Raw genomic sequence first — 18,360 nt, forward strand, 5'->3', positions numbered from 1 at the left:
ATTTTATAGTAAATGTGGAGACTTTAGCCATTCAATTTTTTTCAACTCTGCCTCATACTGACTACATTAGGTATGCATGACCCTCCCTGCATGCCCTCCCTCGTGCTCCTCCCTCCCTTTCACTTTTCAAAGTCGAGACACACCTGCCTGTGATGTCTTTTATTTGCCAATAGATAATAAAGTGGTGAAGACATGGTGACGCTAAAGGAGAGTAATAAAAAAAAAGGCACATGTGAAAAAACATACAAGAAAAGTAAACCGAGAAGCCTAATAGGAGAATCTCTATTCCTACAAATGATTTGGTGTTGATTGAGTGTCAGTGAAAGAAACTCCACAGCACACTGAGCACTCAAAGGGAGTCCATTTAAGCCTTAAATGGACTCCCTCTGACCTCAAGAATGTTGAACGCTGGGTGACAAATTCTTGACGCAACCATTATCTCCACTCTTTTCACTGGGGATTCAGTGTGTTGGCTGCTGTATTTCATAATTACTGTCAACAGGACATGACACTCTCCAGAGTTTAAATGATGCTGAAGCTGTCACAGGGATGAAAAGGGAGAATGCAAATGCCCAAAGTAATTTACCATGAGAACAGATCTTGAGAGAGGGCATGAATTTTGAATAATTATGCTGTGAGTTTAAAAGTAGGAATGAGTGAGCACTTTTACCTCGATATTTGTATCAAGATTTCAACTATTTATAATGTTTAAATAAGGACGTCATGATATCTCTATGATGTTTACATCCATTCTAACACATAGGCGGAGGACACAAAAACAGAAATAACATGGATACTACATGTCTGTGCACTCATTAAGAGCTCTGAACTCCAAAAAGGGGCAGGAGGTCCACTGCAAAATCTAATATTTATTTAATATTATTTTTTCATCAATAACATAGAAAGTAAATAGTGATCAATGGCACTGTAAATGTGAAAGTTTTTGTAATTATTTAATTATTAATTTGTTAGTGTAATTTTTTGGGGTTGACATTAGTAGTCTCTCCAGACACTGATCGTTTAAAGCAATTATACTAATTTCACAAAGCATTAGACACACCTTTACTATGTATTAACTCTACCACTGAAATGATTCACCCTGTTTGGCGTTTTTCTGTTAGTTTTGAAGCTGGCACACAAAGCTTCTTTTGTAATAAGATGGGCAAATAGTAAATGTCAAGACAAAGGCAAAGATGTCACCTCCCAAGCTCTATGTAAGTGAAACTGTAATTCACCATGAGTCTGCTTAGTAATCAAAGCTGTGATTGCAACATCACTTTCCACGAATTTTACAGAATGACATGACAGCCTAAGCACAACTCTTCCCACCCAAGCTAGAGGTTGTAGGAGTGTTTCGTAAACACAACAAGGTGTGGTTTCTAGCCTATGCATAAGCGACCGGCTTCCGTCTATTCACAGCAGACCATTATCTGCGCAACAGGAGACTGGGCGGGGAGAGGCGCAAGGTCTGGCCGCTGTCTTGGACAGCAAAGCAAAAAAAACAAAAACAGAACAAAAACTTTTTTCTTTTTTTAAGACGTAACACAACTCGGCAAACATGAGTCTGTACGGCTCTACTTCCAAACTGGCTACTCTGGGTCAGAGAAGTTCATCACGACCGGATTTGAATGCAGGTTATCGAAACGAAGTGTTCGTCAGTGGGAACGACTTCCAGGGGGATTACCAGACAGCACCGGTCGGCGGTGGATACGCGTACTCCTCCACCATGTCCAAGACCTGGCACAGCGGCGGAGGGTTCCCAGGACAGAAGACTATGGGTGGCATGGGTGGTGGTGGTGGTGGAGGAGGAGGAGGAGGAGGAGGCGGAGGTGGTGCATATAGGTAAGAGCTATGAAATCACCTGTTGCTTTGACAAAACAGTATGAAATGTGCACCGTTTAACCATTAAATATAAATGAGTACAGTTGTGACGTAGGCTGGTAAAAAAAAAGTTGCTAGTTGTTACAAATAGGGCGACAAAACTACTCGTGAAAACACCTTTAACGTAACAATGGGTCATGTCACCTTAATGCAAAAACACTCGTTGGGGAATGTTTTTGAGGGATTGAATTGTTCTTATTTAATATTAATCGACAAATATGTCGTCACACTGGTTCCAGTAAGTGTAGCTATTTGTCTTTTGGAGCCCACTGTACCAAAGAGCACCAAGTGTAAATGATTTCCTTCCCGAGAAAACAAAAATAACAAAACTTTTCTTCAGACGGGGTCTTCGGGTCGTGACCTCTTTGCTAAAACTGTAGTTTTCCTTTCTCCAAAGACATGTACAGCAAGTGGTTGTATCATCACTCATCTACAGTATTGCCAAATATTCTGAGTCACAATAGAAAATAAGTCCTACATGCACACACCCCTTAAATATCCGCCCACCACCATCATTCATTATGATGCTAGTGTCAAATGTTGTAATAGTCGTGCCTGTGTCAAAGCTTTTCAGTCTTTCCTTTTTAAACGGGTCTCATTTAATGCTTAACTCAAAGTGAACAAAGGTTCAAGCTAAATACAGGATATGGATCAAGCTCTTCAAAGTGAAGAAGTGTGTCTGTGAGTGTTTTATATTGGTAACTCTTCACTGACCCATTTACATGTCCTGCAAAACAAACTGCACCAGACTTCAAGATCATTATGTGTATGCAGTTAAAATGATAGTTTAGAAAACTTTTTAAATTATTGAAATGTATTTATTCTTTATTTGATCTTGATACCTTATTCTTGTTTTTTATGCTCAATTAGAAGCTTGAGTCTGTTGCAATAACCATTACAATACAATAACCATTACATGCACATATAACAATGTAGTAACCTGCTGACTGTATAAACCTATCTGTCCTTGAAATGCTGTTTATTTAAAGCTTGAGAAATCATCTGACTTCTGTTTCTCTAAAACAAAATTGTCTGACTGATGAAAATACAAGTCTTTTGTATTATTATTATTATTATTTTTAAACAATGTCTTCTCATCTTTTCAGTGCGCAGGCTATTCAGGAAAGAGCTTTTTTCCTGACCAATCAATGTCATGACTACCTGCAGAAAGCAAAGATGATTCTCAATGGTGTAAGTCTAGCATGCACACACTGTGTTCACATTGAATATAACTGATGTCATTTGTTTATTTTGGCCTCTAGCGGTAGGTAAAATAATCATCCGAGTAACAAAATGGCTGCTTACTTTGGCTGTGAAGTAAAATTATCATAAAGGTTCATTCAGATAAGGTTGTCCTTCTGGCCAGTGGACTACACAGTTGCGTGCTTTTCTGGTTACATGTGTGTGATGAGGCTGTATCAGCCAGGATAGAAAAAGTATTGATATGCAAGCAGGATGGGACTTGTAAATCAGATAATCTCCCAAATCAAGTATAATCCAACAGTAGGCAAAAGTTCAGTGTCTTTTGTGTGATTTTATAGGGGGGCCCTCCAGCGGAGGTGGAGAAGCTGTTGATGGTGTCTGCAGAATTTATTGACCAGCTGAAAGTCTGTGGCAGAGAGCTGCAGCACATGCGCATAACTAATGATGTCTTCAGAAGGTAAGATGCAGTGTGTGAGTGGGCGTGTGCCTTTGCAAAGTGCAGGTGTACACTCTAAAGTTTGTGTGTTGTTTGCATGTGTGCTGCTTACATGCATTGTGTTCATTGATGATTGTTAATACACTTGAGTGTTTTAACAATCTCTTTAGTTTTATCTTAGTAATTGTTCTTATTGTTACTCTATTTTGATGATTTATGCTGTTTTATCTATATTGCTGGCACTTGACTCTATGTATGTTGTGCAGCACTTTGGGCAACTAAGGTTGTTTTTGAATGTGCTATAAATACATTTTGAGTTGAGTTGAGTTTGAGTTTTGAGTGAGTCTCCCTGCAGTGGTGCTTTGTCGAGTGACATATGAAATTCATTTTCATACTTGAACCAAGCCTTATTCGGAGACTTACCACATGGCTTCATTCAGTTGCATTTTTCCACCTGACTTGTTTGAAGTCATGAGATCTGGGTGCCCTTGAAATATTCAAAAAATATTTCCTTTTTTGTACAACACTACAGCGTGGATCAGTTTCAGAACATGCATGCTGCCATCCACCAGCAATATACAAATGGTAGACGACCCAGGGGCAGTGCGGGCTCCCTTGACGGAGGGAGGGCCTTTAAAGATGCCATGGGCTGGATTACCCAACAGAAGGTAAGCTCTTCATACTTCAGAGACATCTAAGAACATGGATTGATATCATTGAAATCAACACTGAAGAAGTAAATGAGCAAAATCACCTGTAAAAGAAAAATCCCACTGTTATGCAGTGACGTCAGACAAAACCAAAAAAGTCAGTAATTCACTTTTTTTTAAAGACACCTTGCATGTAAATATTCAGGATTTTGTTAGATGACAATACTGAACTGTTACCAGCATCAGTTTGCTTGTCTAATGAATTGAGTGACATCATCACACAGTAAAACCCGTGCTCGGCAGTTTTTTGTCCTGTTGGGGCAGTATGAATAATTGCACCTGCATGTGTGTACATGCCTGTATGGGTGCACTTTTTTTTTACGTGAAGGGTGGAGATGCTAGTGTGTGTGTTGTTTTTTGTTCTGTTTTTTTGGGGGGTGAGGGGGAGCACTTACCCGATCACTTATACTGACCTCCTGTAACTGAAACCATCTGGTCACGCTGCCAAAACCCGATCCGTGAGTGAAAGAGGCCGAGAGAGGTGCAGGGGGATTGAAACAAAGGAGATGGAAGAGCTCGGCCATTTGAGGAAGAGAGAGAGAGAGAGAGAGCGGGGGAGAGAAGAGAGATAAAGAGAGGAAGGCAGAAACTGATAGAGTGATAAAAGGAGAGAAAGAAGCAGTCAAAGCAAAAAAAAAGAAAAAAAGTAGAAGGAAAGTAGTGTGAAATATGACACTCACCACCGAGTCAGTTGTTACGGGACAGGGCAGGTCAGTCGATCTCAACACACTCATGGGAAAACGCCCTTCTACACTCTGCCTCCCCCACCCCCACCCAAGCAAAACACACCCTGTCATTCTGTCACTGCTTCAAGCCTGAAATACCTATATTTCATCATTCATTATTTCCCTGTATGCTGATATAGAAACATTTCTTCACATATTTTTGTCTCAGCCTTCGCACTTTAGGTACTTCCTTTACTCCAGCTGGACACGTACCACCTGATGATCCACTGCTGACATTTGTTTTTATCTCTGTTGACCTTTCCCCATCAGGCATTAAACTATAGTACTGCACTCAGGCAGGCTGTCATAAAAAACATGTTGCGTGTAGTGTCAGCGACGCCATAATCAAGGAAAAGGGAGTGGTGAGAGAACAAAAGAATTTACAGAGGAGAGAGAGAGAGAGAGAGAAAAAAAATGTGAGTACAGAGCAGGGACTGGTCGAGGTTGGTGTGCTCTTATCAAAGCTGAGGGCTGCAAACAAGGGGGGGAATAGTTGGAATAGTTTCCTGCTTAACAACAGACCTCATGATGATATGCTGACACCTGGAGGACAGAGGTGGAAATAGATTTTTAGGTGAATTACAGCAAGAAATATTAAACATAGCTGGTGATTCTGTTTTTCTTTTGTTGACCAGTCCCATTTATATATTAAAACAAAGGACTTTATTGAACTAACAGTCATTGCCAAAGCCTGATATACCTTATTTTTCTGTATCATAGAGCTTCATTGTTGTCCACATTGCACAGTGCCAAGCTCCTGTATTACAATGAATAGGGCAGGTGTTTTGTAAATGTAATAAGTGCAAAAGTTCAGGGTAGTGAACTGTGAGATATACTATCCATTGTTAATTTTGGTCTTTTTGAGATTGAGACCAATAAAACGACACAAAAAACTTAAGCACACCTCAAAAGAACTTTCAGAGAGGACCGAAAGGCCAACAAAGTCCAAAAGAGAAAACTGCAGGAGTTTCTCAAAAGAGAAAACTGCAGGAGTTTTCTCTTTTGAACCAATAAAAAAAACCCAAAGAAACATGGCCTTTATGATTCTACTATGTCATATGTAGTAGATATTTGATAATCCCTTAGTGTTGCATGAAATATGTAATTTCTCTTCATTTGAAGTTGATTTTGACATTGTAACTGTCTGTTGCAATGAGTATATCTACAATAGTAACAAATTGTGTTTCTGTAACTTGTAGCGTATGATTGAGACTGCGCCATGGGGGGACGATGCAGCCACCATAGAGAACCAAATCCTAGGCCACAGCAAAACCCACAGTTCAATTCAAAGGAGTCAAGAAGTAGACCGTGCAAGAGATGAACTGGTGAGTGGTCTTTCTCTGTCGTGTTTTTGAACTCCTCTTGTACTGACTGTTGTAGACTAATGTTTATTCTTTACACATAAGGACAGTGACCATCTACATACCATGAATATCATACTTTGTAATCGTATTTAAAACTGAAGAATAACCTAAGTGTTTGGGTTTTTCTGTAGCGGGGAGACAAGTACAACCTCTCCATCCTGGAACAAGAATGGGACAGCTTGCAGGTAGCACCAGATCTCTTTAGTTTTTTATTTTATCAAAATCAGCAGCGTGATGTATGGTCACCATTTGTTGCTTTTTAAAAAATATAATTTCACATACTCTGTCTGTCTTAGAAATTGTCCCACAGCCGTACAATTCAGCTGCGTGAGCTCCAGAACATCATCGAGGAGATCTCCCGAGCCATCATGTGGGTGAACGAGAGAGAGGAGGAGGAGCTTGTGTTTGACTGGGGAGACAAGAACATCGACCAGTACATCCCCAAGAAGCAAGAGAGCTACTCAGTAAGAACCTATGGCTGAAATTCATGATCTGATTACAAGTCTACATTTGATGTGTTTTATTCCTTCATCATTTAAATCTTAGTCGCGATAGTGAATGTTTGGGTTGCTTACTTTCTGTTTGGCTGACAGAGGCTGATGAGGGACCTGGAGGAGAAAGAGAAGGAGCTGAACAAACTGAAAGTGAAAGCTGATGGACTCCTGAACAACAATCATCCTGCCTCTGATAAGATTGAAGTGAGTAGTTTTGTTTTTTCTAGGTTTTGTTCTATCTCAAACAGCAAAATCATCCAGTGGCTTTGTACTGATGTCTCTGTGTGCGCCCACAGGCCTACATGGATACCCTGCAGACCCAGTGGAGCTGGCTTCTTCAGATCACCAAGTGTATCCATGTGCATTTGAAGGAGAATGCTGCCTACAGCCAAGTAAGTACCCAGTCCTGTTCTTGCTCTAGAGCAGTGTGCGTTTTACATGTGAATACTCATCAAAGTGTGTTGCTGCCATTTCCAGTTCTTCAAGGAGGCCAATGAGACCTATTCGAAGCTGCAAAAGCAGGATGGGGTAATCCGGAGCAAATTCACCTGCAACAAGAACACCCCACTGGATAACCTTACTGACCTCCTGAAAGCCCTGGAGGTATCATTTTATTATGTCATGTCCATGATATACAGCACAAAACATTCTCAGATAGTTTGTCCTGTTCAGTGACCTGGGTGTTTGCATGTACACTCGGCTGGTTAGGCAAGTTCCTTTGACCGAACAAAAGGAATGTGTTTGCACTTATCTTGGAGTTTGAATGAACAAATGTTACAGCTGCTAGTCACAATGTAGAGTGACCCTTTGAAAAACAAATTTTATTTTTGCATGTTCACAGAAAGAGAGAGAGCGAATTATGGAAAATAAGAGGCAGGTCCAAAGTCTGGTCAACAAGTCCAAAAGTATTGTCAGGCTGAAACCTCGCAACCCTGAGGACAAGAGCAGCAGCAGTCCTGTCATAGTCGAGGCTTTATGCGACTTTAAACAAGACCAGGTGAGATACATTCTCTGTCACACACACTCACATTCGCACACTTGGACACAGAGAATGAAATTACATACTACAAGTATAACTCAGCGTTTCCTCTGTTTGTATGTTTGGTTTAATGCCACAGAAAGGAATCCTGAAGGGAAATGAGGGCATCCTTAAGGACAACTCGCAGCGCAGCAAGTGGCTCGTGACAGGACCTGGAGGCCTGGACATGTTGATTCCCTCTGTTTGTCTGATCATCCCCCCACCAAACCCGCTCAGCATCAGCCTCGCTACCAAGTAAGAAACACACAGTGAACTAGGAGAATGTGGATCAACCATAATCTGAGAAAATACTCTTCACATATAAGTCATGGTATTTCAAATCCTGTCAGCTGAAGTGGATTTACTTGAACTCCAAAATGTAATGTTGCTATACTGTATAGCTTGTGGCACTACACATTTCCAGAAGGAGAACTGGAGCTGTTATTTTGGCATTGTTATATATATTTTTTATAATCAAATAGATAAGACCAAGGAAAAAAGAAAATATTATCAACTTAGAACAAAGCAAGTCACCATACAGAACAAATGAAAATTAGAAAATCCATCTGATAAATACTACTGCACATACTTTGTTGTTCATTCTAAATTACACAGAATGCAGTATGCATACACTCAGTTGTTTAGTCATGATGTCTGTTTAGTTTGTTGTCTCGTTTATACCAAGATTTACTTTTATTATAAGTGATTGATGGCATGTTCTGTTTCCTAGGAATGAGCAGTATTATGAAGCCATCATGGCCATCTGGAATCAGCTCTACATCAACATCAAGAGTCTCATCTCATGGCAGTACTGTCTCAAAGACATCAATTACATCAACACTCTCACTGTTGCCATGGTTAGAATGAATTTCATTTATTAGTTTTAGTCTTAACATAGTTTTTACCATTTGTGCACTGTGTGTCTTTTGCTTAACCTGTCTCACCATTATCTGACAGCTGTCCAAGATGCGCCCTGAAGAGTACCGCAGCATCATCAAAAGACTGGAGACTCACTACCAAGAGTTCCAGCGTACTTGCCAGAACTCTGAGTTGTTTGGAGAGGAGGACAAGAAAACCATCCAGGGTCACTTTGACAAGGCTCAGGACTACTATGACTCACTGATCATCCAGCTGCCTACCTACAGTGAGTTTTAAATGTTTTTAACTTTATTCCTTATTTGTGAGTCCTATAAATTTATAAGTGCACTGTTATTTTTGCCTCCCTGAATTGATAATCTTCAAAAATTTCACCAGTCCATACAGTGGATGTAACAAAAACTGAATGCCAAAAACCAACTCCACAACCCAAGCCCCCCAAGCCTGATGTCAAGTCCACCCTCAGCCTTGGCCTGCTCACTAGTCTGCAAGAAATACGACGCAGGCTGGGGCTGGCTGAGTCCGACCTCACCAGTCATCTCCATGTTTGCCTTGGTGACAACAGTGTGCACGAGTGCTCCGTGCACATCCAACGGCTGGAGGTATGTAACCAGTCATTTTTCTATAGGGGTTAATGTACAAAAGGTCCCTGCACAGTTGTGAAGGTTCAAAGTGAACATGCCCATTTTCTAAGAAATGTATTGTATTGAATTTAATCAATGTCACATATTGATTTCCAGTCTGTACACCAAGATTTGGACGTGATTTATGATGAATACATGCGTATAAGAGAAAAGATTATGAAGCACCTGGAAGGGGTACCTGAGGACTCAGAGCAAGCCAAATTCTTCCGCACTGAACTGGAGGTCATCAACTCGAAACTGGGAGGCCTGCGGGGTCTCCACTCAGCCTACCTTCAGAGGTACATCATTTCATTTTAATTACACCACTTTTTTGTTGATTCCACAATGTTTACTGCAGAAAACACGGTAAGAACTTGGACCAGAACTTGGGGGATAGCACAGCTGTAGCTACTGAACCCACTTTTTATTTCATTAACTGTTGCATTTACTCTAATCATCCTGTATCTTCAACAGACTGTCAGCTCTGAAGGCCTTGCTTCAGGACCTTCTCCAGGCTGAGGATATCATCAAGGTCCATGAGGCCCGGCTCACGGAAAAGGAGACCTCCTCTCTGGACCTTCGTGAAGTGGAAAACTATCAGTTCACACTAAAGGTTTGACACATGCTCCATATTTGATTTAGAGGTGCTTCATAGTTTGATGATTTTGATCAAACATGTAAAACAGTGTAGATTAAAAGGACGCCAACAATAATACAACAGGAAGCAGCATATAGTCTAGAACAGAAATACACATTCAACTGCAATTTATCTTTCTTTATCTGTCTCTTGTTTGATTCTGTTTTATAGCAAATGAAGAGTGAACTGGAGCAAAAAAGAGACCTGCTGACAGCCATGGAGTCTGACCTTGCTAAAGCACTGCACTGGAATGATCAAATCTCTGAGTCCTTCCATAAGTGTGATGTGGACTTGTCCAAATACTCAGACCTGGTGACTCAGTTGTCTGACCGCTGGCGCCGGATCCAAACCCAGATTGATAACAGGTATAGCAGGACAGTCCACGTACAGTATGCACACATTCATTCACTATCTCCGAAGATCTTTCCATATCCTCTGTTTGTTGCTGCCAGTAACAGCGTTGAAAATATCATCATCCCTTCCTGTTCCTCCCACTCTTTCCTCCCTCAGAGTGTGGGACTTGGAGAAGCAGGAGACACAGCTGAAAAATTACCAGCAGACCAGTACTTCCTTGGATCAGTGGATGGACAATGCCAGGAAACGTCAGGAAACCCTTCAGTTGGCTAAGTTCCATGACATCCAGACCCTCATGGACCACCTCAACCAACAGAAGGCATGTCTGGAATCAATAATAATAATTTAACTTGAACTTATTATTCAGCATTTACACTTTAATTGAGATGCTGATGGCCTTTAGTGTAGGTGTGTTGGTTTTATACATTACACAGTAGCATTTGTGGAACATGTCCCCGACTTACTTAATACACATATGGATGATTTGATTAATGTGAAAATGTAACACCCCTTTCCTTATTGCACAGGCACTCCACACTGAAATTAAAGGAAAGAAGGAGAAAGTTGAGGGTGTGCATAAAAATGCAGACTCATGTGCTGCATCCATCAAGGTTTGTAGTCAGTTTCACTGACTGACTTTCCACTCTTTTCTTTCAGTTTGAAATATTTTCATATATAATGCCAAGCTGGCAAACACCAGTGACAAACTAAAGCTGAAGTGTGTTCTCTGTTTACAGGACTATGAGTTACAGCTGGCTTCCTACAGTTCAGGCCTGGAAACTCTGCTTAATATTCCTATCAAGAAATCAATGCTGCAGTCTCCTGCCTCTGTGGTCAGACAAGAGGTATTTGCACTGACTTTCCATTAAGTCACACAATTGTAATATTAATTTGGCAAGCAAATAAAAAATATATATCACGGTTATACATACTTAAATGATTATTGACCTATTTGATATACATTGGTATGTTCCTGATATTGCTAATTTAAAGGTCAATGCCTTAACAGCAAATGTCATTGAATGCCATAGCTAGAATGTTTTTGACACCTCAACACCAGTATTCATCCACTGTTTTTCATTCCATCAGGCGGCTGATCTCCAGTCTCGCTACATAGAACTTCTTACCCGCTCTAGTGACTATTATAAGTTCCTGGGGGAGCTAATGAAGAACATGGAAGAGCTGAAGGTAAATACTGGATTTGTATGACTCCATTTATCATTCATTGAACATTGTTGTTTTGTTAACATAAAAGTATGATAAACACAAAATAGATAAGGTTAATTTAACAATATGGAAGTAGTTGACTCAGGCTTCTTCTGTTGCTCTCCTCAGATGAGGAACACCAAGATTGAGTTGCTGGAGGACGAAATGAGGCGTCTGAAGGAGACACTCCGGGATACGAATAGCAAAAATAAGTCTCTGGAGGATGAGTTTAACCGCTACAAGCTGGAGCTCTCTCAAGCAAGAGAACAGATCATTTCTATGGAGGAAGTGAAGGCAACCACAGCAGTAAAAGTTACTGCAACCAAGGATAGCCTTGACAGCACACGCAAGCAGCTTCAAGATCTTAATGACCAGCTTACCACCATTAGATACCAGCTGGATGAGGAAAAGAGGAAAAGAAGGCTGGCAGAGGAGCGCTACACCAGCCAGCAAGAAGAGTATGAGGCGGCTGTTCGCCGAAGACAGAAAGAACTGGAAGAGCTCAACTGGACCAAGATTGACTTAGAGAAGACTGTAAGTGACAAGGAACGTGAACTGGAGAGGATGAAGATACTGCTGGAGGAGGAGGCGGCACGTCGACGAAATGCTGAATCTGAAATCTCAAAGGTAAGAACACAGTGCACCCAGGAGATTAGTCAGCTTAAGCAGACATATGAGACACAGATCCACGTTACCAAGACCACAATTCTGAAGGCCTCTCAGCAGAAGGAAGAAGATGCTGCAGAGTTGAGAATGCAAGTTGATAGACTGGCTGCTGAGAAGAGAGATTTAGAGGAGGAGCTGAGGAGACTGAGACAGTCCATTGTGCACACAGAAGAGCAGAAATGTAGAGCAGAGCAAGAAGTTAGCCAGCAGAGGGCCTCAGTGACACAGGAGACAAGGAAGCGCAGTGAGCTGGAGGTGCAGTTGAGATCCCTCATACAGCAGGGAGAAGAGGATGATCTCAAATTAAAGGAAGTGACCAAAAACCATCAGGAAAAGTCCAGGCAGATCAGCCTGCTAACATTTAATCTGGATGAGGAGGAAAAAAAGAGGAGAGCCCTGGAATTGGAAATCAATCACCTGAAACAGGTTGAGGCGGATCTGAAGGCAAAGAACACTTCTTATCTGGATGCAATTAAGAAGCTCCAAGTGTCAGAGCAGGAGATCCACATCATCCAAGTGGAGCTGGAGAAGCAAACCAGTGAGAAAACCAAAGTTGAGCAGAGTTCTGCAAGACTGCAGAGTCGTATCCGGGAACTTCAATGTTCTTTGGATGGGATGGAGGCTGAGATGGAGAAGCAAAAGAAGGCAACACAAGAGGAGTTCACACGTAGAAAGAGAGTGGAGGCTGAGCTGGAGAGGATGACACATACCTGCAGGGAGCACACAACCACAATTACCACACTGAAATCCATTCAACTAGAGACTTCCAACACTGGAAGGAAGTATGAGCAGGATCTGAAGGCCCTACAGGAGGCTCTGGATAAAAGCCTGAGAGCGCATACTGTCACTAAAGGGGAACTGGCAAATGTAACAGCTGAGCTGAAGGCTCTGAAACAAAAGCTCCAACAGGAACAGGCCAGAATTCATGAGCTCAACCAACGTAATGAGAGCCTGTATAAGACCATTGAGGAGAAGAGCCGCCAACTTAACGAATATACAACAGAGATTGAAAAGCTGAAGACTCTGACACAGAACCTGACAAAGGAGAGACTGAGGTTGGAGGAGGAGCTGAGGGCCGTTAGGCAGGAGAGAGATGAGCTGAAGCTTTCCAAAGACGCTGTTGATGGAGAAACTGCCACTCAGATCTCAACCTTGCATGTCCAGCTTCAGAGTAGTACCAAGAAGACAGCGGAGCTCCAGGCTCTCATCAATGACCTGACCAGGGAGAGAGAAAATCTTAAATTGGAAATAAACAAATTCCAAAAGCAAACAATTGAGGTATTTTTGAAGGATTTTGAAGGATAAACCTCCGCATAATACAACTAATTTTTTCTGCTTTTGCATGAATGATTGTAGGTGCATAAAGACTGAACTTGATTTCAAAGTAGTCTTGTTATATATCTGTGGCAATCCTAGATGTTTTGCATGAATTTACCTAATAGCAAAAGCCTTTGCTTAGATATGCATGATGTTCACTTGTTACCTTGCATTTTAAGCCAGGAAGTTCTACTCATACAATAACAATCACATTATTAAACACTGTATACTAACTGATATTTAAAAATGCATGCACACATTTCTGTGTGTTTGTCCCAAATTGACTTCCAACAGTATTGACAACTGAATGACATGAAAGTGGGTTATCATCACAAATTAGATGACAATTTGTGATGTGCAGTCATTTGTGAGACAGTTGTATATGCTGATAAGTTTTTACAATATGACATATTGCTTCGTGTGCAATTGATTCACTGATCAGAGTTGTACCTTTTTTCCAATGTGAAAGTAATGTTTTGACACTTGTATACAGACATAAAAACGTGTTCTCCTCTCTCTCCACAGACATCCATCATGGTACAGACTTCCCAGACCCAATACAGTGAGGTGCTGCTGGAGAGAGACAGTTTGATGTCCAAGCTTAAACTGCTGGAGCAGGACAAGAATCGTCATCAGCGCACTGAAGAGGAGCTCACCCGCATCAAGCTCCAGCTAGAGACTGAGCTCCGCAACAAACAGCGGCTGCAAGATGAGAAGAGTTCCATCCTCAAGGATTTCAACCAAATGAAGAGTCAATATGAGCTTAGAGACGGCAAGATCAGGCAGTGTGAATCAGACAGAGACAAGGCTGATCGTGAGAGGCTTTCCCTGAAGAATGAAATCGAAAGGCTCATGAGGGAGCTGAAGAGTGTTGAGGAGAGATACAAGACCCGGCTGCTCACCTCTGAAAAGGAAGTGTCAGAACTGGCTCTCAACAGAGATGCCCTAGAGAGAGAGATACTGAGGCTGCAGCAGAAACCTTATACTCTGAGCAAGCAGATCCAAACAGATGAGACAACCCCAAAAATTGATCCATCCAAGCTGACTTTTGATGGAGTGCGCCGCAAAGTCACAGCCCACCAGCTTTGCGACTGTGGTATAATCAGTAAATCCATTCTTGACCAGCTCCTAAAGGGACAGAAGACAGTGGACGAAGTTGCAGTGGATATTCAGCTTAGCCTGAAGGGTACTGGCATTATCGCTGGCATGACATCACGTTCACATGGGAAAATGCCATTCACTGAAGCCAAAAACAAGAACTTCCTCGACAGAGAGAGTGCCATCATGCTTTTGGAAGCTCAGGCAGCAACAGGTTACATAGTGGACCCTGCATTTAATGAAAAGATGCCCGTGGATACTGCCTGCTCCAGAGGAATTGTAGACACAGAAGACAGAGACGTCTTGGCGACAGCTGAAGCAGCTAGCACAGGCTTCAAAGATCCATACACTGGCAAAGTTTTATCTGTGGGCCAGGCTTGCAAACAGGGCCGTATTGACAAAAACACAGCCATTCGCTTGCTGCAGGCTCAGGAGTCTGTAGGAGGCATATTGGATCCCATTCTAGGTGTGTTCCTTCCAAAAGATCTGGCCTTGGATCGCAATCTTATTGATGAAGACCTCTACAGGGCTTTGAACAAGAAACCCACCTGCTACCTGGATCCTGCAACAGGAGAAAAGATCAGCTATAATGACCTTAGGAAGAAATGTACAGTGGATGCTGCTTCTGGCTTGCTTCTGCTCCCTGGTCCAGAGAAGGCTGTGGAAATTGATGGTATGCGTGGCAAGGTCTCTATCAAAGACCTCGTGGATGCTGAACTTCTGAAAGAAAGTGATGTGAAGAAGCTCAACGAGGGCCAGCTCACCATAAAAGACATTGAAGACAAGCTGAAATCCTATTTGCATGGCTCTACCTGTATTGCAGGTATCTATGATGAGGCCAATGACCGGATTATGCCTCTCTATCAAGCAATGAAGGAAGGCCTTCTCATGAGAGGAACCACCCTGGAGCTTCTTGAGGCCCAAGCTGCTTCTGGTTTTATTGTTGATCCCATCAATAATGTCTTCTTAACAGTGGAAGAAGCCACAAAGAGATGCCTGATAGGGAAAGAGTTTAAGAATAAGCTGTTGTCCGCAGAGAAGGCAGTAACTGGATACAGAGATCCAGCCACAGGAAAGACAATCTCCCTCTTCCAGGCCATTGAGAAAGAACTTATTGAAAGAGGTCACGGAATCCGTCTGCTTGAGGCCCAAATTGCCAGTGGTGGTATCATTGACCCCCATCAAGGCCACCGTATTGATGTCTCTGTTGCCTATAAAAAGGGATATTTTGATGAGGAGATGAATGAGATCCTAACTTATGAGGGAGATGACACAAAAGGCTTCTTTGACCCTAATACCCGGGAAAACCTGACATATCTTCAGCTGAAGGACAAGTGTATCAAAGACGCCAAAACAGGTCTAATACTCCTGCCTCTCAAGGACAAGAAGAAGCTCCAGAAGACACAAGAAAGCCGTACCAATGTCCTCCGCAAAAGGCGGGTTGTGATCGTGGACCCAGACACTGGGCTGGAAATGTCAGTGAGGGAAGCCTATCACCGGGAGCTGATTGACTATGACACCTTCCTGGACCTGTCAGAGCAGGAATGTGAGTGGGAGGAAATAACAATTAAGGGGTCAGATGGCTCTGCACGCCTGGTGATAGTGGATAGGAAAACAGGAACCCAGTATGATGTTCAGGACTGTCTGGAGCGTGGCATCATCGAACAGAAGTCTTTGGATCAGTATCGTGCTGGAACGATAACTCTACCTCAGTTTGCTGACCAAATTACCAGCAGAACCTGCAGCACTGAGATGACCATTACAGCCAGCAGCGTTGATGACGTTGCCACCTGCAGCAGCCCCAACCACGCCTCACCGTCCTCTCCTACCGTCCGTAGACGCTTAAGCAGTATTTCTATTACTGTCTCTCCCCCTGAGATGTATGATGATCTGAGTCCTGTGGCAGCCATATTTGACACAGAGACCCTGGAGAAGATAACAATCACTGAAGGGCTCCGGAGAGGCATAGTTGACACCATTACAGCACAGAGGTTGCTTGAGGCCCAAGCATGCACAGGCGGTATTATCAACCCTTCCAATGGCGAGCGACTCACACTGCAGGATGCGACCCAACAGTTCATCATTGAAGAAAGCATGGCTATGAAGCTGAAACCTGCCCAGAAAGCCTATGTTGGTTTTGAGGATGTGAAGACAAAAAGAAAGATGTCAGCAGCAGAAGCAGTAAAGGAGGCATGGCTCCCTTATGAGGCAGGTCAGAGATTTCTGGAGTTCCAGCACCTGACAGGAGGCCTGATTGACCCCAGCACCGGACGACGCATTACCACTGAAGAGGCTATCCGTAGGGGATGGCTTGATGGTCAAGGTGCCCAGAAACTTCAGGATTCAAAAAACCTCCAGAAGAGCCTGACCTGTCCCAAGACAAAACTGAAGATCTCCTACAAGGATGCCATGGACAGCTGCATGGTTGAGGAAGGCAACAGTATGAAGATGCTGCAGGCTTCCTCTGTGTCCACTAAGGGAATCAGCAGCCCTTACAATGTCTCTAACCCAGGATCTCGCTCTGGGTCCAGGGCTGGTTCCCGTACTGGCTCCAGGAGTGGATCTCGGAGAGGCAGTGTGGATTACTCCTCTTCTTACACCTACAGCTTCTCTTCCAGTAGCACCACCTACAATTCTGCATCTTAATGTAGTACAGAGCAAAAAATTAAACTAGGCTCATTGCTGGCAGTTCCTATGCAATTTGAGGAGTTTTATTTTTTACTATTTGCTTTTCAAAGTATTTTTCTGCTACTTAATAGATTTTGGGAGATTTTTTTTTGAAATACTGAATCTCAATCATTTAAAAATGTTTTGATTGTTTGCTGTTTTTGATGATTTGATCTGGTGATTGAATATTAAACATAATGCTCAGTATGATATATGTCCTTGCTCAGTTTGAATGAATATATTTGTCATTGCTCATTTTAATATATGGCTTTTTTTGAATTAACATGTTGTTGCGAATGTGTTCAGAATTGATTTAGCTATTTTTTATTCTTAGTTTATCACAGTTTAACTCATGTAGTCCAAGTTTCCTACTATTTTGTAGGAACAAAGTTTTTTTTGTCACATGCTGAGGCTTGGCTTAAAATACTGACTTGAGAAAGTATTGATTGTAACTATTATTATTTTTTGGCACTAAAATGTTATTCAAGTGATTGAAAAATAAAGTTGTCATAACAATCCCACTCCTCCATTTATTCATTCAGTCATCCATTCACTATAGCTGGGCATCAGTGTAGTACTGTGAAAGATGAAAAGGTTCAGCTTACATCTCTGTATAAAAAACAGTCTCCATTGTCACCTATGGATGGCGCCAGTTGTCATGCTAAAACAAATTTCAAGCCAGTGATCCCACTACAACTGCAGCTCCACATATTACCAAAGATATGACAACAAAAGTTCTGATTTTATATAATAACATAAAACTTTGGTTTAGTTCCTATATGGTTGACTTGAAGAAACAATCATCATATCATCAAACAAGTCCCTCATGCACTAAAGATAATGACATTTTACATCAATATACACATATAGCAGTTTAACAATAATATGAAAAAATTAACCAATGAGTAAATTATTAAGTCATTATTATGCTTGAGACCTGTTACCTTGTAGCCTATGACATACATTGTGTCATTGGACCTCAGAGTAGCTACAACACTTTGGAGTTAAGTGACTTGAACATTATACAGACATCACAACCCAAATAATCCACATTCATGTTTATATTAATAATGAGATTACAAGGT

At 41.9% G+C, this 18,360-nt stretch overlaps 1 protein-coding gene across 4 annotated transcripts; it reads left to right on the forward strand.

Annotated features, from left to right (window-relative positions):
* Positions 1 to 1,420: 1,420 nt before the first annotated feature.
* dspa (desmoplakin a) lies at positions 1,421 to 17,791 on the forward strand. 4 transcript variants are annotated; one of them, XM_085805285.1, is made up of 24 exons: positions 1,421 to 1,842; positions 2,988 to 3,072; positions 3,423 to 3,541; positions 4,053 to 4,188; positions 6,155 to 6,280; positions 6,451 to 6,504; positions 6,616 to 6,783; positions 6,913 to 7,017; positions 7,110 to 7,205; positions 7,291 to 7,416; positions 7,655 to 7,810; positions 7,932 to 8,086; positions 8,562 to 8,688; positions 8,789 to 8,975; positions 9,086 to 9,309; positions 9,448 to 9,629; positions 9,805 to 9,943; positions 10,139 to 10,332; positions 10,478 to 10,640; positions 10,849 to 10,932; positions 11,059 to 11,166; positions 11,411 to 11,509; positions 11,657 to 13,471; positions 14,036 to 17,791. In XM_085805285.1, the coding sequence occupies exons 1-24, from the start codon at positions 1,559 to 1,561 to the stop codon at positions 17,252 to 17,254; spliced, it is 8,151 nt and encodes a 2,716-aa protein (XP_085661411.1). In that variant the 5' UTR covers positions 1,421 to 1,558; the 3' UTR covers positions 17,255 to 17,791. The 4 variants fall into 4 exon arrangements, with proteins under 4 accessions (XP_085661411.1, XP_085661413.1, XP_085661412.1 ...); XM_085805287.1 differs by having other exon boundaries at positions 11,657 to 12,154; XM_085805286.1 differs by having other exon boundaries at positions 9,095 to 9,309.
* Positions 17,792 to 18,360: the final 569 nt, after the last annotated feature.

The sequence above is a fragment of the Trachurus japonicus genome, chromosome 17 (genome assembly GCF_045865225.1).
Source record: "Trachurus japonicus isolate A0001 chromosome 17, Traja_1.0".
Lineage (NCBI taxonomy): Eukaryota > Metazoa > Chordata > Actinopteri > Carangiformes > Carangidae > Trachurus > Trachurus japonicus.